Below are 26,407 nucleotides of genomic sequence, written 5' to 3' on the forward strand. Positions count from 1 at the left end.
GTAAAGCAGTAAGCAAACCACAAATTACAAACTCAAAAGACCATGAAGAAATTGTACAAGGTTAAGTGAGAGACCTACTTAGACACAAGATCATCTAGAAAGGCCTTTAAAAAGATGGGCTACAACATGCAAATACTCAGACATTGCAGTTCTGTGGTGGTGTCCTTCGTTCTGCTCCTTATCCCCTTGGCCCTGCACCCCTCAGTCACTCCTCTGGGGGACCCGGGGCCACCTGACACTTCTGATAAGCATGAGAGGGAGAGGGAGGCCAGTCCAGGGTCTAAGTAGGTGACTGGAGGTCTGCTTTTTTTTTTTTTCTTTAAAGAACCACGCAACTTAACCCTTGAGATATTTTAATTTCGTTATCCTGTAGTTCAAACACTCAGCGGGAAAATAATGTTTTAATGCCTGGAGATGCCTCTCCTCCCTCCTTCACACATACAATTTTTTTTTTTTTTTTTTTAGTAGGTAATCTATTTATTTGGCTTAAAACCAAAAAGTATAAAAGCAGTGGTTGGGTTCTGGGGCCAGGCTGCTTGGGTACAAGTCCCAGTTCTGCCAGTGACAGTCCTGTGACCTTAGGCAAATTTTGAAGCACTTTGTGCCTCAGTTTCTTTAGCAGCAAAAAACAACAAATATACACACAATAATAGTACCTTTCTCATAGAGTTGCTGTGAGGGCTAAATGCAACAATTTAGCACAGTGCCTGACATAGAGGAAGTGCTAACTCAGTGGTACAGGGCACCAGAAACCCACTAGTGTGCCCCAAGCTGGCTATTGAAGCCCATTATTTTTCTTTGACAAACATTTATTAGAACATATGGTAATTCTGTCTCAGTATATTTTTAAGTATAGACTATGCCAGTAACATAGAAAGATGAGCCAGATAAGAAACACTAGTTTTTGATGGTATTAAATAACTACAAACAAGTATATCAGAGATGAAAACTGAGGAAATGAAAACTGACAAAAATCTAGGGTGACAGGCAGAAGGAGTACAAGACCAGATAATGCTGGCCAGAACATGTTTACAATCCTCTGAATTTAATTTGTTAATTTTCCCTCGATGGAAGTTCTGTTTACTTTCAACATAATTAAGCTCCTGCTGTCAAAACGTCACTTTGCAATGGTGACTTTAAGATATCCTTTCAGGTACTTATCACAAATATATCTCAGGTGCCTTTGCTCAAGGACCATGCTCTCAGTTCCTGTGGCTTATTTAGGACACTTATCATAACGTATTATTTGTTCCCTTACAGCAAGGTCTCCTCCTGACAGCCAAGATTCTATTTTTCTGTCATAAGTAATTATAAATGTACACCTCTAAAAAGATTCCCAATTTGAGGGGCATAATCTATTTCAGATAGTAAATCATAGAGACATCTTCATCCCTTGGGTGGCCAAAACGTGTAACTCAGATGTATGAGCTCTTGCTCTGAATTCTCCATACCTGAAGAAAAATGGGATGCTCCACTTTCTCCCTGGGGCAGTTAGGGGACAAAAAAAAACCTGGCACCTTTGTTGAAGCAATTTATATTGGCTTCAGTTTTTTTTTTTTTTACTTCAGATATAGCACCTCCACCTTCCAAATTCAACTCTAAAATTGTCTCAGGGAGTCCGACTCTCAGGTTATTTGTCACACTAATTATGCACTTTAGACTCCCTCCACCCCTACTATCTCAAACTCTCTGTTTTCACCAAAGGTTCTTTTTTGTTTCTCCTCCATGCACTCTAATAGTCATATTCTAGCTACAACTAGAAATTGATAGTTCATCTTTATGGCTTTAGCCAACACAGGCAACCCCAGGCAAATTTTCATTCCTGCATCCTTTCAATTTTTCTATTACTAATACTACCCATTGTAGCTCTGTGCCAGCCTTTGCTTTAATGAAAAGACTGTGTTTCTATTAATGAAAATATGTATCTCATTGATGGTGGAATATTGGTCTGCTTTATAATAATACTAAGAGCTAATATCTGTTAGGTACTCTCAGGTGCTTTGTACACAGTATACCCCTGAATCATGATAAGAAAGTTTTTGGTGGATGTTTTATCTATTGTATTAGTCTTACTATTATTATCATTTAAAGATTTATTTATTTATGCATGTAAGAACTGGAATACAGGCCAGAAGTGAAGGGGATGAGAGGATTCACCAGAAACAGAATGGGGAATAGAACAGGCAGACTGACTGAAATACACTGCTGAGGGAAGCAGCAGGTGAGACAGGAGAAGTCTGCTGAGCCATGTGGATCAGCTCCCTGGCTGGCCAGGGATCTGCTTCAGTGGCTGTGGATAGCTTCATAGTGCTGCGACTTAACCCCTTGTGCCATCAGGGATGCTCTGTATTAGTCATCTTATATAAATGCAGTAACCAAAATTCATAAAGTTCACACAGCAGGGATGACAGGACTGTAATTCAGATGCAGGTCATTCTGATACAAAAGTCATGTTCTTATGTCTTAAACTATATTTTGCCCTGGGATTAACCTTTAGAAAAATAAGGCCAATTTCTCTCTTACATTCTTTGTAGTTGCAAAGAACTTATTATCATCCTCTAAAATGAGGCGTAGGTTACCTCATTTTGTGTGTGAACCTAAGTGATCAGCATATAATAAAATCAGTGGCATCTCAAATGACTGATTTTCTGTTTCTAGTTAATTATTTTTATTTTTTATGCATAGCATTTTTCATATTCCCACCTTGCGCACTCAAACTTCCAGAAGAATCTGGATGCAGCTCTGCTGAATGCTGACTGGGAGGAACAATTGGTGGACTCAACATATTTAACCAGTCCCTGAAAAGAAGAGAAAAAAGTGAATCAGCAACATGTCTCTAATACCATATACATATTTTACCTTTCCCTTGGAGTTTTAATTCCCTGGAGTTTCCACAAAGAGGATCTTCATTATTCCTCCTTCACATTTCAGAAAGATAAGATGTCTAGAAATTAATATCCAGTGTCTTTATTTACAATGGTAGACAATCCCAACCAATAACTAAGAGTGCTGGCTTTCCAGGGCAATCCCAGCTTGAAGTTTCCTAATTTAAGAACTTGGCCAGGTTATTTCATATCACTAAGCCTCATCAGTAAAAAGTAAATAATAAATGACAAAAAAAGGATGAAAATATATTTGGTATGTATGTAGGTAGAGTGAGAATTCAATAAATTTCAGCTAAGACCACAATCTTCATTATTAATGAAGATCAAAATGTGCTTTATCTACAATGATAAGCCAAGATAGGAAATGAATTCTGTTGGCATTAACCCGGGAAAGTATGGCAGAATAAGATTATAAGTCTATGCAGTAGAGACTTTCTTTGCAAGCCATTCATTCTTTCTGTATAAAAAGTGCCTGAAAATAAAAATTACCCAATTCTGATTTGTAATATTTTAAGATATGTTCAGTCACAGTTCACCTTAGCTATCACTAGATTATGGCTAGTGAAACTGGCAAGGCGATGTGCTGTGTAATTCAATTTCATAACAACACATTAAGGGCATCAGAAAGAATTTGTCACAGACTTCCAAGCTAATGAAGCATTTTCTGATAAGCACCTTTTATTTAGTCCATTTAATTATAGCAGGTGAAAAAATTCCTACATTATAGTAAATTACAAGGTCACTCACAAATTACCAGAACAGTGACCTCATTACTCACAAAGAGTGATGGAGAGCAAGGACGAGCAGGAGCAAAATAATGTTATCATATGATGTTGCATACATATGATCCCAGGAAAATTAGAAAGCATACAATGTCATTAGTAGCTCCTACTAATTGTCAATGCATGGGGGGAAAAGTAGGTGGGGGTTGCTATCTGATTATTCTAAAAGGTAAGACATTCATGTCTTAGGCTAATGATTGGATTAATGCTTTTACCTTCTCAGCTATGAAAAGTATAGACTTCTTCTTTTTGTCATTTGTGCTTTGTTGTTTCAAAATAATTTCAGATTCATAGAAAAGTTACAAAAGGAATACAAAGAATTCCTATATACCTGTCACTCAGATCACCCAATTTGTACATCATCACATTTACTCTATCTATCTATCTATCTATCTATCTATCTATCTATCTATCTATCTATCTATCTACCTACCTACTGATATATCTACCTACCTACTTACCTGTCCACTTCATCATCACCTCTCTCAATAGGTATTGGCAAATTTATGGTCCATGGGCCAAATTTGGTCCATTTTTACACATTATGCAAACCAAGAATGGTTTTTACATTTTAAATGGCTGGAAAAAATAATAATGTTTCATGTAAAATTTAAATTTCAGTGACCATAAGTAAAATTTTACTGGATACCTCCATGCTTACTTGTCTATTTATTGGCTGTGGCTCCTTTTGTGCTACTCGATAAAGTACTTGCTATTTAGCCCTTTGCAGAAAAAGTTTGATGACCCTGATCTACAACTATAGGCTCATATTGATTTCTGCAATACTAATACAAACCCCAATTCATTCTCACCTTTCCTCTTTCACATCTCACCTCCTGAAGTACACAAAATGCCAAAAGTAGTGTCAGAATTGCTTAAGCAACCAAAATAAAGCAACCAATAAAACACCCTAAACTTACTCTCCAGGGTTCTCTGTTGAAGTTTTTTTTTTTTTTTTCAGACAGAATGCTACGTTCAAAAATTTACTTGAGTTAGTTTCTGAGCCCCCTGCTCCCTTTTCTAATCTTGTTGATATTTATTATGTTGCTGAGTACATAAAACATCAACAGTTCAAAAGTCAAAACTATACAGAAAGTCATATTCAGGTAAGGCTTACATTCTTTTATTCCAGTATGTTCCTCTCCTCTCATCACTTCCACCTACATCCCCACTTACAACTCTCAATTTCATTAGTTCTGTATTTCCTATGTCTTTTTTTTTTTTTTTTCAAAAAATAAGCAGATATATATTTATTTTTTATTACTCTTCTTTCTTATGTAAAAGGTAGATTACTACTACTACTCTTTCACACTTTCATTTTTTTCACCTTACAACTTAACACTTCCCGGAACTCACTGGTACCAGTTTTTAGAGGTTCCTTGTGTGGTTTTTTCTTTTTCTTTTTTTTTTTTTTTAAACAGCTGTCTACAGCTCCCCCCTGTGGATGGACTGTCATTTATTTTACCATTCTCCCATGTTTGAACTTGTTTTCCATATTTTACATTTATTATAACTAATGCGGAAAAGTATAACCTTGGGCATATTCAATTTTTTTATAATTGAAGGTCTATATTCAAAGTAATTTCCTAGAAGTGGGATTCTTGGAATAAAAGATAAATGCAAAATTGGTTTTGTTGTATGTTGACAAATTTCCCCAGATGATTTATACCCATCTACATTCCCACCAGTAGGGTATGAGTGCTGGTTTCCCACAGACATGGCACAGGAATATGTTGTTGAGTAAATTTTAATGCTTTCCAATCTGAGTGATGAGAACTGATGTCTGAAAGCAGTTTTGTTTGCATTTGTTTACAGTATGAGCATTATGAGTGGAGCTGACTATATTCATGTATGCAATATACACACATATGTGTATATTTTTGTCTCTATCATCTTTTGGTCTGTTTGTATCTTTTGCCCCTTCTTCTATCACACTTTTTTGTCTCTTCCCCTTACTTTGTCATTTGTCTTTGCTTATGATGAGTTTTTTAATGCAGAATTTTTTTACTTTTTTGTAGTCAAATGTATCTTTTTTTCTTTTCTTTTTCACCTCTCTATATTGAGTCACGGTTAGGAAGCTTTTCCCTACTATGAGGTGCTATAGAAATTCACCCAAGTTTTCTTCCAGCTTCTTGTATGGTTTCATTTTTTACATTTACATTTCTGGTCCATTTAGAGTTTATTCTGGTAGATGGTGTAAGTGTAAGATGTAGGGTGCATTTAATTTTATCTTTTAAACATGACTGCAGAATTTTCTTGATAAGTGGTTATCTTACGATTTGGAAGACTATATAATTAAGAAATTTTGATCAAAGCAACTAATTTGTTTGGCTTTTTGCTAAGTAAGCATTTGCAAGGTCTATTTTCAAAAGAAAAAAATTCCAAGTGAACTATAAAATAATGAAAATATTGGGCTAAACAAAGTCAACCGGGATGCTTCTTGAAGGACTTTTGAGAGTCTTTTACACACGATGGAGTATGCACATTGCTCAAATTCTTGCATCTGGAACCCCTATCTCTCTTGGATTTCACAGACCACACAATGAGAGATACTGTTTCAGGTTATACAGTTTAACCAGTCTGCTGAAATTGTTTTTGTTCATTTTTGTCTACATATATTTAACAGCTTCATTTTCCCAAGAGCCCTTTTTATGACTTGCTATTAAGTAAAAATGTAGTCAAGCACTTACCTGCTTATATCTTTATATATGATATGTAATGCCATCCCATTGTCAAGACCCCTGATCTACTCTTTTAAACCTCCATGTCTTTCAATAGTAAGCTGCAAACATCTAATCAAGAGGAGTCTGACCGCAGGATTACTCACAGCACACCATTCTGAGCTACAGTTCTGAACCCTGGCTATCTGCCCTCTGGAATCTGTTCTTGCTCTTTGCTCTACCATTTCCGTTCTTAGCTAGTTCCTCTGGACTTGATACTTTGTTTTGGTTGCTTTCCTTAGCTCTGAATATAGTCTTGTTATGAAAAGTCTCCATCTTCTTTGGTAGATAAGCATCCTTCTCAGTCAGGCCTACTTGCTGCCCACGCTCACAGGCTTCCTTCCTTTCATGGACTCAAGCAGGTTTCCCGCCCCTGCCGCCCCTCTTGAAACTGGAGAGAAAGAACTTTTAAGCACATCTGTAGATGATGAGCCCTTCACCAGAAGATGTATTTTCTTGAAGAGTTAAGACGATGAATAGATGAAGAATAAATACCATATCTTGTGACTTTTCCCAAGAAAATGACAACAGAACACTTGTGTTGCACACATAGGCTGATCTGTTTTTTCCTTGAATTCTCTTGCAATGAAGCTATGTACCACCTTGTATGCATTTAAATCTTTATTTAAGGAAGTAATTCTTTGGAAACTTTAAAAAACATGACAATAGTTAATATACAGTCTATATTTATAGTACTGCTATATTAACTCTGGGTCAGAGGAGTGAGCCCAGTGATATACATGGACAGGAGACCTTATATTAGGAGTTGAGTAATTCACCGCAATTTCAAACTGATATCTAATGATATTTACCTCTTGGTAGCAGTGCACATTTCTTATTCAACAAAATAAGTTTGGGTTTTAAAATCTTCTATTGCCAGGGAACACACTGGGGAGATGACTGGGACATATCTTATTTTGGAGGAAATTGAGATTCTTTTTAAAAGCTGGTGGAAAGTTTTCCCAGAAAAATGTCCATAAATCCAATTTTTCCTTCCAATTTCAGGAGGTTAAAGATTATCTAACTGCATTCATAGACTTTTAGATCCCAAATTAAGAATTTGTGGACTTAGGAAAATCACAAAGGTGAGGTTCCGAGAAGAGTAAAATCCATTATTTGCAAAGCTTTTCTGTAAAGGACCAGACAGTAAACTATGCTAGGATTTACAAACCATAAGGTCTTGGTTATAGCTATTCAACTCTGCTGTAGTGAAAACAGGAAAATGGTAAGTAAACAAATGGGCATGACTGTGTTCCAATAAAATTTTACTTGAAAAATTTATGCTGGCAACAGGGAAGATTTGGTCCACAGACTGCAGTTGAACAACCCCTATCTGAGAAGAAGGGACTGTGAAGTGGAACACTCTCAAAGCTCTTATGAAAACTCCTGTCAGTTTTCTCCAAATCATTTTTTGAATCTATTTTTCTCACCAGCTCTCCTTCCACCACCAAAGTCCAAGTGACAATTTGCCTCACATTACCCCTAGCAAAAGCTCTCCATTGATCTCCTTCCAGTCATTTGTTCAGGCTTTAATTCACACCAGGTAAAATTCTAATCTATGTCAGCTTATTGTTTAAAACCCTTCATTGTTATTTGGGAGCTATGGTACTTGGTAAGACTAGAACTTTCACCCTGGACTTCAAGGGTCCACACAGTTTCTATGTATTTTTTTTCAATCTCATCTTGCATTCTACTCCCTCTCACTCGCCTTGTCCAAGCCACGCTATAGTCTTCTCTCAATTCCTGGAACATTCCATGCTTCCTACCATCATGGGGATTTTGTGCAGGCTGTGCTCAGTCTATTCCTCTTCCCCTATTCCTACCCTTGCTAGGCTTGGTAAAAATCCCACCCAACCTTCAGATTTTGGCTTAAACATTGCATTCTTGGGAAATCTTCCTGGCACCCCCTCTCTAATCTAGCTGAGTTCCTTTGTTACTCTCAACAGTGATCTCATTACAGCTCTTATCTCAGCTCATAATTACAGCATTTGTTTGATCATTTGATGAATGTAATCTCCCCCAATTGACTCTAACTAGCACCTAGCAGAGTGTCTGGCACAGAGTAGGCACTTCAATATTTATCAAATGCATGACTATTAAATGAGTCTCTTTGTCAGTCCAGAATACTCGTTGCCATTCAGTGTTGAAAGTTTCCATAACAACAAATAATACTACTGTTGCCACTCACTTTGCATTTGTCTTCCATACTGCTCCTTTTCCACCTATTGGGAACAAGCTATTGTTTCCTCTTTCTCTTGGTACACACACTATTTGGTGAGAGTATTGGGACACACCTCTGTATTTTTCCAACATCATTTTGCATTTCTTTCCCCTCTCACTCCTATGCCCAAGCTATAAAGGTCTTCTCTCAACTACTGGAATATTCCATTCTTCCTACCATCAGAAAGCCTTTGCCCAGGCTGTGTCCTGTCTATTCTTCTCATATTCATTATAGTGAAAACATAAAAATTTAATTTTTTGCCTCAGCAAACAGAATGCTGGTTCAGAAATATGTTTACTAGTATAAAAATTAAAACTTAAGCTTATAAAAAGAGATACCAATGATATTTCTTCATACAATTCATCTCCCATTTGAAGTTGGAAGCTCAAAATAGAAGTTGGAAACAAACTGTAAGTTGGGAACTCTTTTGTATCTCCCTAAGATGAACTAGTATGTGTATTAAGATGCTGTTGTTTAATTTTGGTTTGTTTTCAGCAGTTCTCTCATTAAATTCTTAGTGTTGGAAGAACAACCCCCATCTAGGTTTTGAAATCCTTCTACATTTCTACCAAAAGGTATGGAATCCATATTTGATCACTATCAGCAATGGTGTCTTGACTACTTTCATAGATCACGTTTCATCTTCAAATAGCTTTGACTGCTAAAATCTTTTTCTTTTCATTACTAGCCATTTCTTCTACCTTTTCTCTTTGGGGCCTCTGAGGAATGATTCTAATCTCTCTTTAAAACAGTGCAGAAGAGAGCTGAGAGACTATCCAGACTTCCTTCTGCGTCCTTCCTTCTGTAATAAACAGTTGCCTCTAACCTCACGGCTTTCTGGGTGTTGTCATGTTCCTACACGAACCCGCAGCTTATGTAGGTCCAAAGGTGGATACCTGACCTAATATGGGTCAGGGTTCTGCTTCCCTAGAACTCCTGAAACAAATCTGAAAATGAGTGACAGTCCCACAAATAAAGATGGGAGCCAAAAGAAGTGAAACTCATATGCCTCTAGTGACCCTACTCCCTGTTGCATGCTATAAGTTACTCTGAAGAGTGAATGAGAAGCTGAAGTCTGGTTTCTGGGAATGAAACAATGTTGGTGCCATGGAATGATCTGGGAAATCTGAAAGCAGAAAACCATTTGGGATGATACAGGAGTTTGGTTTAGTTTAGCTCATGAGATCTTGGTAGTTCTCTATGTGAAGGTGTGCTGGAAATTTTTAGGGGTACATTACAAGGTCCTAGCCTTAGGTCTCGAACATGTTACCACCATCCAAGTCTATGGCTTTAGAATCTCTCCCTTCTGTGATTCCCAATTTGAACTCCTTCTACCTTAATCCAGAGTAAGCTTTTCAGAATTTGGTCTTAGAGTAAAATTACACATCACTAAATTGGCTTATTTTTTGCATAGTCTGGTCCTTACTATCTCTGCAGCAGCATATTTTTGTTTTTTCCCCTTACTGTTGCTACCATACCACCTCCAGGTTTCAGAGGGAGAGTCACATCCTCAGTCTCTTCAAAATCACCTACTGAATGCTTGGATCTCTGTCAAAATTCATAATGTGAAATCTAATTCACAATGTCATGGTATTTGGAGATCGGGCCTTTGGGAGGTACTCAGCTCAGGAGGGTGGAGCCTCCTTAAAACAGAGACCCCCAAAGTTGTTTTGCCCTTTCCACTGTGTGAGGTCACAGTGAGAGGACTCTCACCAGACACCAAATCAGCTAGCATACTGATCTTGAATTTCCTAGTGTCCAGAACAGTGAGAAATTTCTGTTGTTGTTAAGCCAGTCTGTCTATTGTATTCTATTACAGCATCCCAAATAGACTAAGACACTTTATTTACTCTTTTATCTTTCAGCTTAAATTTTACTTCAGAGAAGCTTTGCCTGAGATTTAAGTCTACTACAAGTTTTTTTTTTTAATCAGTCAATTCCCAGGGGGAAACACTAGATACAATGAAATTAGGATGATTTGAGGAGGGTTGAAGAAAGGGTTTTATTACAAAGGTAAAGAAGATATAGGGAAACCACAAGAGAAAGTGCACAATCCCAGGATTTTGGCCACCACTAAGGAACAAGGAAGGAATAGTGAGCAGAACTCAGAAAGCAAAAGGTGTGGAGACAGTGCTTTCTTCAGAGCAGCTGTGACCAGAGGATAAGCTCTATAAGGCAGGGAAGCATGTCTTCTTCACTTTGGCTCTGACACATATTAGATTCTTGAAAATATTTGTTGAATGAACGAATGGATACTTATGGGAAGATCAGGGCTATAAGAAAAAGACAAAGTGAGAGTGAAAAGATTGGAAAATGATGACCTCTCTGAGGAAGACCCCGAGGCAGCTCATTGAGAACACTATGAGAATTATTTTTCCTAGACTTTTTTTTTTTTTAAATTATTTATTTATACAAGAACAGGTCAGATGTGAGGGAGGGTGAGAGGATTCACCAGAGACAGAGTGGGGAGCAGCAGCAGAATGACTGAAATACACTGCTGAGGGGAGCAGTGGGCGAGATAGCAGAGGTCTGCTGCACCATGTGGGTATCTCCGTAGCCAGTGGGGATCAAACTGGCACTTCAGAGGCTGCAGACTGATTCACAGCGCTGCGCCCAACCGTCTGCGCCACCAGGGAGGCCCCTTTTTCCTAGACATTTCTTGCCCTCCCTCCTAGAAGTGTCCCAGAGGATGTTTACATTATGGCGACATCTGGAATAGGTTCACATCTCCATAACAAAAGTTATGCCAGAAAGTACTATATTTTCATCTGATATCAGTACTCTTTTCTTCTGGCCTCTAGTGTTAGTCAATGTCTGTGTCAGAAAATTCATAGAACAGAGAGGACTCAGCTCTCTCTAAGTGCTCAATGCTCCAAGAAATCACAAAAATCATAAACTTCTCTTATATTATTAAATATACCTTATACATTCTTTGTAGAACTGGATGTGTTTCCTTTTTGGCAGTGTTTTCCCTCAGGTTAAGAAAACATTAATAACATAGCATCTTGGGACCATTTTATAGACACTGACTCATTAGATATGGCAGGTAATTCAGCTCTGGAGGCACAAATCCAGGCATCAGCCATCAAATTCAACTACAACATGTGAACGGTAATAGCCCACTTACATGAGACAACATGGAAAACGGCTGACATCTGTCTTGCCTTTGCTATGCTGTAATGTGGCTACTTTATAATTTTACATTGAATAGATGTTTACTGAACCCCTGCACTGTTGCAATTTTTATTCTGAGTACTAGGAATAAGATATGATTCTTGCCTTTGAGGGATTCAGTTTCTGGGAGATGAAGCTTAGCTCAACACTCATAAGAGAGTGAAGTAAGTAATGTTAGAGGGAACAGAACCTCTAACCAGTAAGGAGAAGGGCTCTGGTAAGACTTACTAGAATGTGTGTAGAAACAGACTGGTGGGGAATAAGAGAGGGGTGAGAAAGATCAATTAGGAGTTCTTTGCTTCATGATCTAGGCAAGACAGGTGGTTCTATTTTGGAAATCTATCAATAGTACATGTGTATATGAAACTACATCTCAGAAACACAGAGCCTGTCCCTTGACAAAATCCATTTCCCATTGTATTATTAATGTACAGAAGTCTCCTGAGAAGACATCTTGTTTCTGTCATCCTATGACAGTGAAGCTTTCCAGAGATGACAATTTGCCGCAAGAATCTTACACTCTATTAAGGAATATTTAAGATTCTTTCTATGTGTTCCTGAGTTAAATTCAAACAACTATTGAGGGTTCATGTGTTCAAAGGATACTGAACAAATAAAAGACATGATACAGAAAGTAGGTAAAGATGAATGGGGAGGTCAAAGATTTAAAATACCCCATTGCTCCAAATATGTTAAGATGTTTGCCATATATATAACTATAGAAATACAAATTAAAATAACGAACTACTATTAACATGTAACAGCTTGGCAAAAGTTTGATGAAAATCATTATGATCTAGAAGCAAAGCATAAAGAGAGGTGAATGATTTGGTAATATCTACTAGGATTACCTTTTGAACAAGTTATTCCACTGTGAGAAATTTATTGTAAATACACACTTGCCCAAGCCCACATAAATATGCACATCAGGATGCTTGTTATAATAGTTTTTATCGTGTGAAAATTACTGTATTTCAAAACAATGAAACAATATCCAACAGCTAACAAAGGACCTGGTGATCGATAAATGCACACTTAGAAAGGTATCTAAAGTCTATTCAGTAAAAATCTAAAAGGTAAGTTGTAGAATAGTATAGAGCGTCATCCCATTTTGTTGAAAAATCATAAATGTAACACATTTTCTTATATATGCATAGTCTCTGGACTACAGGTCTCTGGAGGATGGCCAAGAAACTGATAACCATCATATGCCTGGGAGTAGTAAGTAATTAGGGGTTAGGGAGCGGGGGACTTAGAACTATTTCTCATTTTCTATTTTTCTACTCTGGTTGAATTTTTTTTCTTTTTTATTACTTTCTGTTTTAAAGTCAAATTCTCTCTTTTCAGAACCTTCCAATTTGATAATATCTATAAAAGAACTCTTCTGAAATACAGCTTTAAAATCTCTTTGAAAAAATATTTTAGGTGCCAGTGCTTATTAGAAACAGGAGTCTCGATTGTTCCCTCAACCTTGGAAGAGAAGAGGAACAAGGGGCACCTTCCTCGGGCCCACACACACCATCTGAGCTGATCCTAATAGCCTTCCCCACTAGAAATATCAGCTTTAACGATGAAAGCAGAACATTTTGGATCTTTTTAAATGTTGGTAATGTTCCTGGAAATTGTCAAATTTTCATTTGTATAAACAACAGCTGTTTCACCTAATGCTCGAGCTATGACTAAAAAAATAGGTGGTGGTGGTGGCTTATTTTATTTTTTTTTTTAACACATCATTCATGAGACGGCTTATTAAAACAAAATGGTTCCTGGGCTGAAATCTGCGATTTCAGGTATGACAGTTCAATGACATAAGGTGACAGTGAATGGTTACAACAGGGAAGCTGGAAGATACACTGCAATAGAGGGCAGGCGGGCTAGAAACCCAGAGGGCATGGGCACACACAGGCGTTCTTCCTCCCAGGAGATATATTCATGTGAGGATGTGAAAAGAGGTTTAATATTAGGTTTTAATCTGCTATTCAAAGGCTTTCTTATTTTTCAGTTGCTAAAGATAAAAGGTCTCAGCATCATAGAAAACTAGGCAGCGACTCACTTATCCTTTACCTTTCACTGGAGGGGAATCGTTTTGGGGTGAAAATTCTCAAGGAAGTCAGTTTATCTCCTCAAAACAGAAAAAACTAATCAAGCATTGTCTGATTAATTAGAGACACTTAAAAAAATGCTATCAAGGCCTACAGCTGTAATCAATTTAATCAACATGCAGAGAGCCAATCTGGTTTTCTTGATTAACAAAGCTGAATGTTAAACAGAGAAGTGTGACATTGTAATGCCATTAGCTAAAGCTACAAATTGAACATTTTCTCTAAATATGCAAAATCAGGTCAGGCTAAAGTGAAAACTCTTTCTTAGGATGAGAACCGTGGACATGAATGTTTCCATTCTCCACCTTCATGTTCCATGCCAGAAGGCTAAGTTTCATCTAGGTAGTAGATATGGGTAGTAACTTCCGAATGCTATACTGAAGACACACATACAAAAAATCAACTATCTGGAAAGATCATACTATAATAAAATGGAGATAAAAAAGTGATGTGAGATTTCTCTCAGTTTAGTGCCTTCCAAGTTGGTTATGGAATTCATCAGGAACAGACATGCCAGACATAAAGAGATGAAAATTTTCTTATTACATTTTTAAGATGTGAATGTGAACTGCATCTATGTGGTGTCTGATGAGTAAATCAAAAAGTTCAATTTGCTTATTTTATTTGCAGTAAGTCAATTTAAATGTCAAGATGTCTAATGCTAGATTGGTTTATTAATGGTTTATTTCTTGCTCTTAAAATTACAGTTATAGCTATAAAGTGATGATTATGTTTTGTGTAGATGATCTCTGCAATACAGTCTGGAGCTGGATCTGTTAAAATTCCTTTTGGGGATAAAAAGAAATCCTAACTTTTTTGTGCACTGAATTTAGTAAGAATTGAATGAATACTTACTAACTAGCATTTTGCAATTAGACATTACATTTGTTGAATGGAATGTTGCCAAAATAGCTGCATTATGGAAATATGTAAATAATTTACCTGAAAAAATAAATTTAGGAGAATTCAAGGTAATTTCAATACCATCTGCATTCACATGTTTTCTTGAAGAGAAATGGAAAGGAAAGATGATAAATGTCACATAGTCACTCAATGAATACTTATGGAGTGAATTGTTGAAGAGTTAAAGTCTACCCATTACTAATATATTATGGTAGCTATGATTTTGGTTGGCCTACTATACTTTTTCTCTTGCTCTTCTTCCGAGAATCTATTTTGTATTCTATAGGCTACCCATTTCAGGTGGTTTGGGGGGCTAAGTCTTCTGTCATTTCTTACATGGGGGCAAGCATGAGAATCAAGTTAGGCCACAGCCAACTTTGACTTTTTTTAGGTTCATGAGAGGGTCCTGTATTTTATTCACCAAAGTGTGAATGGCATCTATTGGATATTTTTTCCCAAAAGAAATAGGCCGAGAAAAACTCTATGAAGCTGTGATATTTTTCAAAAAGCTCTTTAGACCTCTCTATTTCTGTGGGAGACTTAAATATTACTGTTTTACCAGCAGACAGATGCATATAGAACAAGAACTCTTATTCCAAGTAAACACAGCATCATTGAAGATGCGGGGGAAACAAATGATCTTCCAAAACCCGAGTTTAACATCACATCTTTGAGGAACATAAAAAAAAAAAAAAAAAAAAAAAAAAAAAAAAAAGTAGGCAAATGCCTGTTCTATGCTGCTTTATACTTCTGTTTTAGGTATTGACAAAAGAGTACTAACCAAGCCATAGTCCCTGCTCACAGGGACTTAACAGTCTACAGGTGGAGAGAGATAATATATGAGCACACAAAGAAGTGAAGGGGTTCAGAATATGCCATCCCAAAATATACCACCCCAAAATATGCCACATAAAGACTGTTCTGAGCTGAAGGCAATGAGAACAAGTGAAACAAGAAAAACTCTCTGTCCTCCTCCTCTATCAGAAAGGGTGTGCTGAGTCTTTATCACTGGAGACAACTCTTGACACTTAGCAGAGATGGCAGCAAAGGAACCTGCATACCAAACCTTATTAATTAGGCCCTACTTTCCATGAGTTTCCTTCATATATTTACCTTCCCACAATTGCCACTCCTACTTCAGCCCCTTTGCTTTATCTCATCGCTTTTCTATGAAATTACTATTCTTTTGTTAAGTTCCAATTCTTACCACTCCTTTGAGCTACTCATCACTGAGTACTGCTGTGTACATACACAAAGCATTTGCTAATAAGCTTCTGTTTGTTTTTTTCTTGTTAATTTGTCTGTCAGTCTAATTTGCAGGAGAACCTAGAGGATAGACGGGAAAAGTTTTTTCTCCCCTGCAGAGGAATATTTCAGATAGCAAAAAGTACTATTGAAATTTGAAAATAAAAGAGGGTTTAATGAGTATTTCTTATTAACAGCTCCATCACAGGGTAAAGACGAGCGGGACTCACAAAAACTCCAACCTATACTCTACCACTGATTCGGAATCCACAGGAAGAATTGGGACCACAGAATGGCTGATTTGGGGCCAGAGATGGATATTTCCAATATAATGGGCTTCCGATGAACAAATTAAATTCACATTTAAACCCAGTTCACCAAAGATATCCTGTCATTGAGAATCCACAGATATTTTGGAGCTACATGTCTAAAGCACTGTACAAGTAATGAGGGGCGGCAATGGGGAATTAAAGAGAAAAATTTCATGACTTTAGATGGACCATTTCAACTTCTAGGATTGATTTCCTAAAATCCAGCCAGACCTGACTGGTTCCATATGGGACACTAACACATCTCCACGCTGCATATCTGGATGAAAGGTGGCTAGCATTGGGCTGTGATAACAGGAACAACTATCACCACCGCTATAGAAAACCCAATAATCCAGTGTGGTGCTGGTACATTAGACCTATTTGGGGGTATCAACATAGCATACAATTCAAGCTGCACAGTTTTTGATTTGGACTTTAATTATCTTGGAAGCTTTGGGCCTCCCTGTTTCCTCACCTGCAATATAGGAAAAACATAATTGGGGACAGAGGGTCGTGGCAGAGAATATGAAAGTAATAGAGTTAGTAGAAATTCTTTGTCACTTAGTGTCTGTTCTAGAGATGGAGTCAATAAGTGATAGTTGTAGTAATAGCAGTTAGTATTATTTAAAATTACACAAAAGACTCACTTTTGAGCATCTTTATATAACATCTTTTATAGTTTTAAGACAACTGTGTTAAATGCTTTGTAACTAAGTTATCAGCAAATCAAGAGCAAAAACCTTTGCATTTTTTCTTTTCTGGTTTTAACTAGAGAATGAGTGCCTGAAAATTAGAATACAAAATAAAACCATCTAAACCTTTCGAAGGGATGATGGGACTTAATGGTGCAGAAAGAGTAGGTGGGGCTTAATATAATGCTTTAATTTAGCTCTTAGGCTTTTGTAAAGAATAACTACAGGGTATCATTTTCATCATTAAGTGTGTCAGATCATCAGATCCCATATTTATGTAGTGATTTCCATTTTCTTTTCAAAGTTTGGTTATTCCTTTATGTTCAGTAGTCAAATAAAACAATGATGTGCTAAAAAGAAGACTCTGTGAGGTGAATGACAATTTAATTTTCCCCCAACGTTGGCTGGTTGTACAAGAAAATAAAGAAGTGGGGCAAGCTGTCAGGATCTTTAGTTGACTAGATTTACTTTCCAGTAGTTACAAGGTGTGTTGTTACATTTCAGTTATGAAAAATATTGTGATAGAATACTGATGTGGGTGATAAATGGGCTTTTGAACAGATATGGCGGTAAAGTGCTATTTTTAAATCATTGGGAGGAAATAATCAGAATTCTTTTGTTGCTTGGACCATTCTGGTGACTAAGTTGGTTTGCCAGGGAGGGCAATAATTTTATGTTGCCAAGCCTCCATCATCATCATCATAATTATTTCTGGTGTTACTCCAGCTGCTATTCAACCTAAATACTGTCCTTGTTCTATAGAAAACTGATATGCTAAGTTGTAAAAAAGACAGGAAATACAGTAATACTGAAGAGCAAACTGACTGTATCAGACTAAGAGTTACGCTAACAGCTCTTATGGATAAACTCTTGCATTCAACTTTAATACAAACATAGAAAAATGCAGAGATAATAAATGTACAGCTCAAGGAATGATACCAAAGTGATGTTGATTAGCACTTTGGCCAAGAATATAAGTTTCCTCACTCCTTTTCCTAGACCTCATACTTGCTCCCTAAAGGTAGCTCAGATGGTGTCTCATGTTTTTAAATCTTGTACGTATTGGATCAAACTATGTACTCCTGAGTTGTCTAACTTCTTTCATTGAAAACCACTTTTGCAAAATTCATCCATATTATTGAGTATAAATAGGAATCCACTGTGTGACTATATCACTACTTATGCCTTCTATTATTGAAGGAGATAGATTGTTTCTGATTTTGACTTCTGTGAATATGTTTATGTTGGCAGGAAAAATGTCCTTTCCCCACTTGGATCCAATAATTGGGGATATGCAAATTAACTGACAATAGCCAGATTAACAGGAAAAAAAAAGTTTACTTATACATGCATGTGCTTAGTAATAAACATACGTGCTTACTAATAAGTACTCACTGAAGAGCAAGAGATTACAGTTTATATGCCAACTTCACAAAGTTGGGGGGTGGTTAGAACTTCACTGGGAATGTATAGAAGGTTCTTTTGGGCTTTTTGATGCTAAAGGGAATGGGAAGTTTAGTCATGACAGCTGAATGGCAGCTGTATTTTCATGAAACTAATCAGATAAGGAAAGTCAGGTAACATTTCTTTCTATATTTCTGTGGCTCAAATGTTTTCATTTAAAAATCTTTCTGTCAATTATAGGAGTCTGAGGGGGTCTCTACAGTTTATATATGTCTTTGGGTACACCTGTATTTGTATTCTATTGGCCATATATCCAGGAGAGACATGCCTGGATAGAACAATAGGATATTTCAGCTCATGTACATACTGCCAAAATGGTTTCCCAAAGTAGTAGTATCAATTTATATCCGCCCCAGCAGTGTGGAAGAATTCCAATTTCTCCACATCATTATCAAAATTACTGGTGTTTTATATTCTAGTCATGATAGGTATTTTAAATTTGCATTTCTCTGATTTTTAATGAGTCTGTGCACATTTTCATACATTCACTAACCATTTACATACCTTTTTTTTTTGTGAAATGCCTGTTCAAGTCTCTTGGTTATTTTGCTTGTTTTGTTGAGATTACCTCATTTTTCTTACTGATTTGTGACTCCTTACATATCCTAGACATATATTTCTGAATCCCTTCCTGTGTTACAAATATCTTCTCCCCTCTAGGCATTCCTTTTTAATTTTTCTTGACCTTCTTAAGTAGTGTCCTTTAATATGTTCTTTAGTCTCATTTATCAATATTGTCCTTTATGGCTAATGACACTCGAGACCTATTTAAAAGGTCTTTTCCTATTCTATGGTCATGAAGCTATTCTTTAAAAGTTGCATTGTTCAAAATGGTGGCCAGTAATCACAAGTGGCCACTGAGCCCTTATTGGGCCTAGTCTGAATTGAGAGGGTCTATGAAGATAAAACACACTGAATTTCAAGGACTTAATTTGAAAAAAAAAGAAAGTAAAATATCTTATTAATACAATATTTTATACTGATTACGAACGGACTAACAAACAACCAGAATATCATGAAGACTACTTTAAATTAAAAACATTTGAAGAAAAAGCAGATGCAGAAACAAATCTTACCTGAACTTCTCTCATCTGACGAAAGCAGAACTTTTCAAGAGTGGGTTACTAAACCCCCGCCCCCCACCCCCCACCCCCAGAAGGTCTCCAGTGAAGGAGGTAATAACCTTTAGTAACTGGGCATTCCAAGAAACTGTGTAAACAAACCTTATGAGAACCTTCCATCCTTTCCCACTGAAGTCCTAGTCACTCCCCAATTCCTCTGATTAAGCTGATCTATAAACTCTTACCCCGGCTGCTCAGAGCCATTCCTTATATAGAAAGCATCCACATGTGTATGTAATAAACCTTTTCTCCTATTAATTTGTTATCAATTAATTCCAGGCTCTTCCCCAATTACCCAAATCTAAGTCAGCAAAGAAAAATTTTCCTCCCAGCAATTTCATGTTGAAATGGTAATATTTTTGGATACAGCAGGTTAAACAAAATATATCATTAAATTTTATTTCACCTGTTTTTCACTGTGAAATGTGGTTACTAGAAATTTCTAAATTACATATGTGGTTTATATTTTATTTCATTTGGACAGCAGCTCTAGCTGATGTTTTCTTCCTTGAGATGTGATTCCTTTGCTTCTGGCAATTAGGGTAGGGTCAGAGGGCCATGAGCAATTAGGATGACTCAAAATAAATTTTTCAAATCCTTCAGTGAGTGGGTCTGTTTCTGGTTAACTCTTTTACTTAAGGTGTAGCACTGTGGGCTTTACTATGGCCCTTTCTCTTCATAAGTCCTGAACGAATTTTTGTCCCCCGAGGCTGTAGGAGACTGTGTTGCTTTTCAGCCTCTCAGCAGCTGCTTTCTGAAGTGGATTTTTTCCTGAGAAAAGTGGCACAACAGGCAGGCTGCCTTTTCTGGCTTCCCTTCTCTTCTGGAGCAAGGCCCCATAAATTCTCACTGCTTTGGAAGCTCTCCAATGACTTCAATCAGATGATTCTCATATTTTGTCTGGCTTGTCTGGTTGTTCTCAGAGGGAAGTTCTTGGAAAAAACCAAGTCTGCCATTGCCAAAGGCAGAACTTATATTAATTAATTTAAAAATATATCATGCCTGTCATTTAATGTTGTATGTATTGAATAATGGTTGATTTGGAGAACTGAGTCAAGGTTGTGGAGAAGCATAGTTATTCTTCCTTCAGTCAAGGAAGGTTTTAGAAAAGAGAGGGGATGACTTTTAGAGTAGGAGACATTAGCCAAATGGTAACGCCAGAGTTAGTGAGTGTCCTTAGGATCAGTAATAGATATCACTTGATACCCTAACTGTTTAATTCTAGCTAAAAGAAGACAGATTATAAATATTATGCTAATTCTGCTTGGCAGTATTATCTGGATGTTGCTATATTGAGAATTTTATTATTTTAGTTTTTCATTGAGGTAATAATGGTCTATTATAATATTGTATATGTTAGGGGTGTAGGGTTTTAGGTGCACAACTCTACAAATGTATGTTATCATACCACGCTCACAAACAAAATCCCACAATCCTCTACCATAGTCCATTTGGTCTTCTCTCTCCTATGCTCTCACCTCTCTATCCTTCTCTTCTGGTAGCCTCAATAATACAGTTGGATTTCAAGGGTTTGTTTTGTTTGGGTTTTGTCTATTCCTTTTTTTTTTTTTTTAAATATATTCTACATGAGTGAAATCATCCAGTATCTGTCTTTTCCCTTCTGACTTATTTCATTGAGCATAATCCCCCCCACTTCCACCTATGTTATTGCAAATGGCAAGATTTCATCTTCTTTTAATAGGTGAATACTATTCCATTGTGTCTATATACCACATATTTATCCATTCATTTACTGATGGATGCTTAATTGTTTCCATATCTTGGTTACCGTAAATAATGAAATGAACATAGGGGTGCATACGTATTTTTTAATTAGTGTTTTTATATTCTTTGGCTAGATGCCTAGAAGTAGAATTGCTGGATCATATGGTAGATTTTTTTTGGAATTTTTGATTTTTGTGGAATCTCTATACTGTTTCCCATAAAAGTTGCATTAATTTACATTCTTATCAACACTGCACAAGGGTTCCTATTTCTCCATAATCTGGCCAACATATATTTCTGGCCTTTTTGATATAGGTTATTCTTACAGGTGTGAGATTTTTGTGGTTTTGATTTGCAATTCTCTGATAAAAATTTAGCACTTTTTTCCATGTGCCTGTTGTATATGAGAAATAATTTATGTTTATAATGGGGTTCAGGGGCAAGAGGACTGTGATTCACTAGCAATGACTGCCATGGTCAAAGGATGGGGGGTAACTGCTTTGTCATATTGATTATTTTAAGCTGAAGATACTTGAGACACAGCAGATTCAGGAAAGACTCTTTGACCTCCCCCATTCTAAAAGAAGGACATAAAATTTCTCATGAGGAAGGTGTCTTTCAAGGTATAAGAACTTACCACTATTAATAACCAGATATTATCAGGTCAGAGACAGCAGTGGAGACTACATAACAAATCTTACTAAAACAATCCTTAACTTGCATTAATTTCCTCCATATATTTCCCCTCCCACAATCTGCCATTCTAAAGGCTTAAATTCCTTTTCCTTTGTCTTGTTACATCTGGAAAAATTTATTGTTCCGTGTTAAGATGCTACATAAGTCTTAAGTTCTAACCACTCCTTTGAGTCACTCCTGAGTTTCCCCTGTGTATAAGTGTACTACACACTTAAGTAAAATTTGTATGTATTTTTCTTGTTAATTTGTCTTTTGTCAGTTTAATTTTTCAGGACTCAGAACCTAGGAGGTTGGAGAAAAAAAATTCTTTTTTTTTTCCTTTTCCACAATCACATTATTTAAAATTGGCTGTTGATAAATATTAACATAGTGGGAAATCTTTACATAGATCAGTTATGATCTATATAAGGTTATAATAAATGTCATATGGGGACAGTGAACATGATTTTCAAATTTATGTAAGACATTGGACTGAGAAGGGAATATGATGACTGAATTGAAATTCAGAATGATCTTGATAGTCAAGAAAAATTGGTTTAGACACGAATATTGTACAAGTTTTATTCCACAATATTCCATCAGATTTGTGTAAAATGTAGCTTTGTGTAATGTAGCTTTTGTATTAGATTCTGGCACAGACTGAACAGGTGAGCAAAAACAGAACCCTCTTAGAGCTTATAGAGTGGGGTGAGACCAACATCAATCAGATAATCATGCAAAAATGTGTAAGTGCTGTGAAGTTGAATGGTGCTATGAGAACACACAGATGAGGACTCAAGGGCTCCCTAGGGGAAGTGATGCTTGAGAGGAAATCTAATGATGAGTAAGTGTTAACCAGGCAAGGTGGGAGGCAAGGCAGGGAAAAGCCATTCTAGGAAGAAGGAACAATGGGCCAAGGCCCTGAGTAGGCAGGTTTGAGAAGAGAAAAGGAGGCCAGTATGGATAACACACAGATCTGCAAAAAGAAAATGGAACAAAACAATGTTGACTCAGTCCACATGAACCAGCCACTCATGCCTAGCAGGTAATTAAAAAATTCTGATCTTTACCAGTGAGCCATGGAGGTCATTGGAGGGTTTTAATATGTATCTATCACAGTCAGATGTGTGTTTAGGAAAGGTTACTCTGGCTGTTCTGTAGAGAATGGATATGGGCTGTGGTGAGAAAGCACATGTGGATGCAGGGAGACTACTCAAGAGGCTATAGCAATAGTCCAGGAGCAAGATGGTGATAGTTTTAGGTGACTAAAAGTCAAAGATAAGACATTAGTGGGATAAGGGCATTAAATAATAAATGTGATTCAAGCTATACTAAAATATACAATAGCTTAATAATATACAGTACCTTAACAATAGTCCAAACAGATTATTTTTGTTCAATTTTGAGAATGCCAATTTGATAAACTCAAAGGTGTCCAAAAAAAGAAAAAAAAAACCAGCAACATTAGGATTATGCCAGGGGGAAAAATGACAAAAAAGTAAGAGGCTGGAGAAGTGAGAACTAGAGGAGAAAGTGTAACAACCACAAAGCAATGTGAAAGAAAAATGACTCAAATTATTGTTCTGGAGCAAGAACTAGGACCAATGGGGAGAAGCTGTAGGAAAGCCTGTCAGGTCAGTATAAGGAATGTTCAGTAATGGAATTGATACCTTATGCCTCTCTGGCAAAGATGTATAGAGGGGCTTTTGAAGAGATGCTGGATGAAATCATCTCTATAAGCTCTTCAAACTCTCTAGGAATCTGATTCAAAGTGTGATCTTACTTTGGAACTTTATTTCTATGAAATTTATTAACATCCCTGTTACAAGCATTATACCTTTCTGCCATTTAATGAAAATAAATGTCAGGCCCTATGCAAAACTACACACATTATCTCATTTAATCCTAATAGTAACAATATAAAGTAGGGAGTAAAACAAAATCCCTATGTTTTATATAACTTAATCGAGGCTTAGAAAGGTAATTTTACAAGGATACAAATCGGCCATTTGATTATAAAGTCTATGGTTTAAACTGGTCTGTATTACTTCCTAAAACCACCATAAGCCAATGAGTCACATAAATGAGCTCAACATTTTAACTAAATTTGCAGCCCTTAAAATATGAAAGCATGTAAAATATCATTAAATAATTTGACTTAACTGTATTCAATGTCATAGCTAGTAACTGTGTCAGATTAAGGCTAGGTTATGCCTAGTAACAGCCTTTCAAATCTCAATGGCTTAAAAGCAAAGGTTTATACATCACTCACATTAAAAGTCCATAAAAGATCAGCAGGGGAGCTCTCTTTATGAGTCTTTCAGTGTCTTAGCTAGACAAATCTACCACCATCTTGAATATTAGTGTCAGAGGAAAAGAGAACTCTAGAGGATTTCCTACCTGCAATTAAATGCTCCAGCCAAATTAAGGCCATGAGATGGGGTGGGGAAGGGTAGGGAGCAAAGGAATGAGGGGGCCATGGTGGAGGACAGTGGGTGCCTTGGTGGTGGGTGTGGCATGGTAAAACATACTTCTGAAGAAGTGTGAACCTATACCCCTAAATCATATACAGTTTTGTAAACCAATGTTACCTCAAAAAAAAAAAAATACAAAAAAAGTGCTCTAGACAGGCAATAGATTGTTTTGCTCACAATTCATTGGTTAGAGTTAGCTGGGCTAATTGGCTCTGTCCAAAATCAGCTGCAATCCAACAACATACTTGGAATTGGGAGAACTAGGACTATTTTGCAAATCATGTTAACTATCGCAGACAGTAAATATGCAAGGAAGACAGGAAACACATAAACAACTTTTTTTGCATACATTTAAAATTTCTATCAAGAAGAATATGACTACCTTTTTATATTAGTTGTTTACTGACAGCAAATTGAGAGTGTTAATATATTCAAAATGAGAAATGTACAAAACATTGTGAATTCTGAGAGAAGTCTTCACTGTATATGTAAAACAATTTGAATCGTAATCATGTCTGAGATCAAGCCCTGGGCATGCTAAATTAGTATATTTATTTGCACTTGGGTCAGATACAAGTGTTTAGACAAGAAATGTAATATTTTACTCTCTTACAAGTTTCATTATACCTAATTATGTAAAACCATCTTTGGTGAGTTGAGAGAAAATAATATGAAACAACTCAAACCTATATTACATTAAGGATATTAAGGCATTAGAATAAAAACCATTTAAATGCATAATAGAAATTTTATCTGAAAATTCTTGGCAATGTCAGTCTATCACTGTCAAATTAACGGAAAGTAGGCTATGCAAATACCAAATTTTATATAAAAATGTAACCTCTTAAAAAGTTTTGCTTCTGATAAATATTTATAATAATATAAAGTGAAACAAATAATTCATCTTCTTGCTGTGAGTCAGAGTATTCAATTCAAATTTGAACTACTTTTATCCATTATCTATGGGAAAATATAATAGTTTTTTATTCATAAGTACTCCACGATCTCATCTACAAAACTAAAAAACTGCAATGAAAATATGAAGACAGATCAGTGGCATCTATGAAGCATTTCACTGGAAAAGGCTGTTAGAAGATACCAGTTTCTTGTAAATGATTTAAATGCACAAAGAAAAAGTACATGTAGTGTTAGTATGCTAAAAATGCAATTAAAATTTGTATTACAAATGCTATGTTAGTGAAGAAGTGATTTTAAAAGCCAATGATATCGGGCCTTCCCGGTGGTGCAGCGGTTGAGCGCTGGGTTACGAAGCTGCCCGCAGCCTCTGCAGCGCCGGTTCGATCCCCAGCTGCTCCCCGGCCACCGGAGGAGGGTACCACATGGCGCGCAGACCCCTCCTGCCGCCCGCTGCTCCCCTCAGCAATGTACTTCGGTCCTTCTGCCTGCTCTGCTCCCTGCTCTGGCTCTGGTGAATTCTCTCACCCTCCCGCGCTTCTGATTGTACCCAGTGCTTGTATGTATAAATAAATAAATAAATCTTTAAAAAAAAAAAAGCCAATGATATTTCTTGGTAGGTCATTGCTGTGATGTGTTCGATGGTAAATTTTTTCTAATTTGAAAGCTACATATTTTAATAGGGAATGGTCCAAAATGTTTTTAAGGTCAAACTGGACATATGTTGATGGTTTTAAAATGCAAGCAAAGGGCTTTATTATATTATACTACCAGAGTGTTATTGTAGTTTAAAAATATCATTAAATCAGCACAAACCCACACTTATCATTTCCTGCACATTTTTCACACTGAGCTGCCTTCTGACTATGAGTAATCTGTTAATCTGCTCTTCGCCTCACAATCCGTCAAAGTGACAGATTCATTCCTTCTCTAATACATAATATCTTCATTTACTGTATGCCTTGCTGCAACTTTCTTTTTTGCTAGCACTGAAATTT

The 26,407-nt window shown here is 36.6% G+C and overlaps 1 protein-coding gene across 8 annotated transcripts in view; it reads right to left on the reverse strand.

Annotated features, from left to right (window-relative positions):
* CFAP20DC (CFAP20 domain containing) overlaps positions 1-26,407 on the reverse strand; it is a 190,244-nt gene that overhangs the window by 12,080 nt on the left and 151,757 nt on the right. For all 8 annotated transcript variants that reach the window (XM_037491908.2, XM_037491915.2, XM_037491944.2 and 5 more), the window contains one exon: positions 2,704-2,798. In XM_037491908.2, coding sequence (XP_037347805.1) covers positions 2,704-2,798 — 95 coding nt within the window. The remainder of the gene's footprint in view (positions 1-2,703; positions 2,799-26,407) is intronic.

Source organism: Talpa occidentalis, unplaced genomic scaffold (assembly GCF_014898055.3).
Source record: "Talpa occidentalis isolate TD23 unplaced genomic scaffold, MPIMG_talOcc4v2.1 talOcc4.10, whole genome shotgun sequence".
NCBI classification, from domain to species: Eukaryota; Metazoa; Chordata; class Mammalia; order Eulipotyphla; family Talpidae; genus Talpa; species Talpa occidentalis.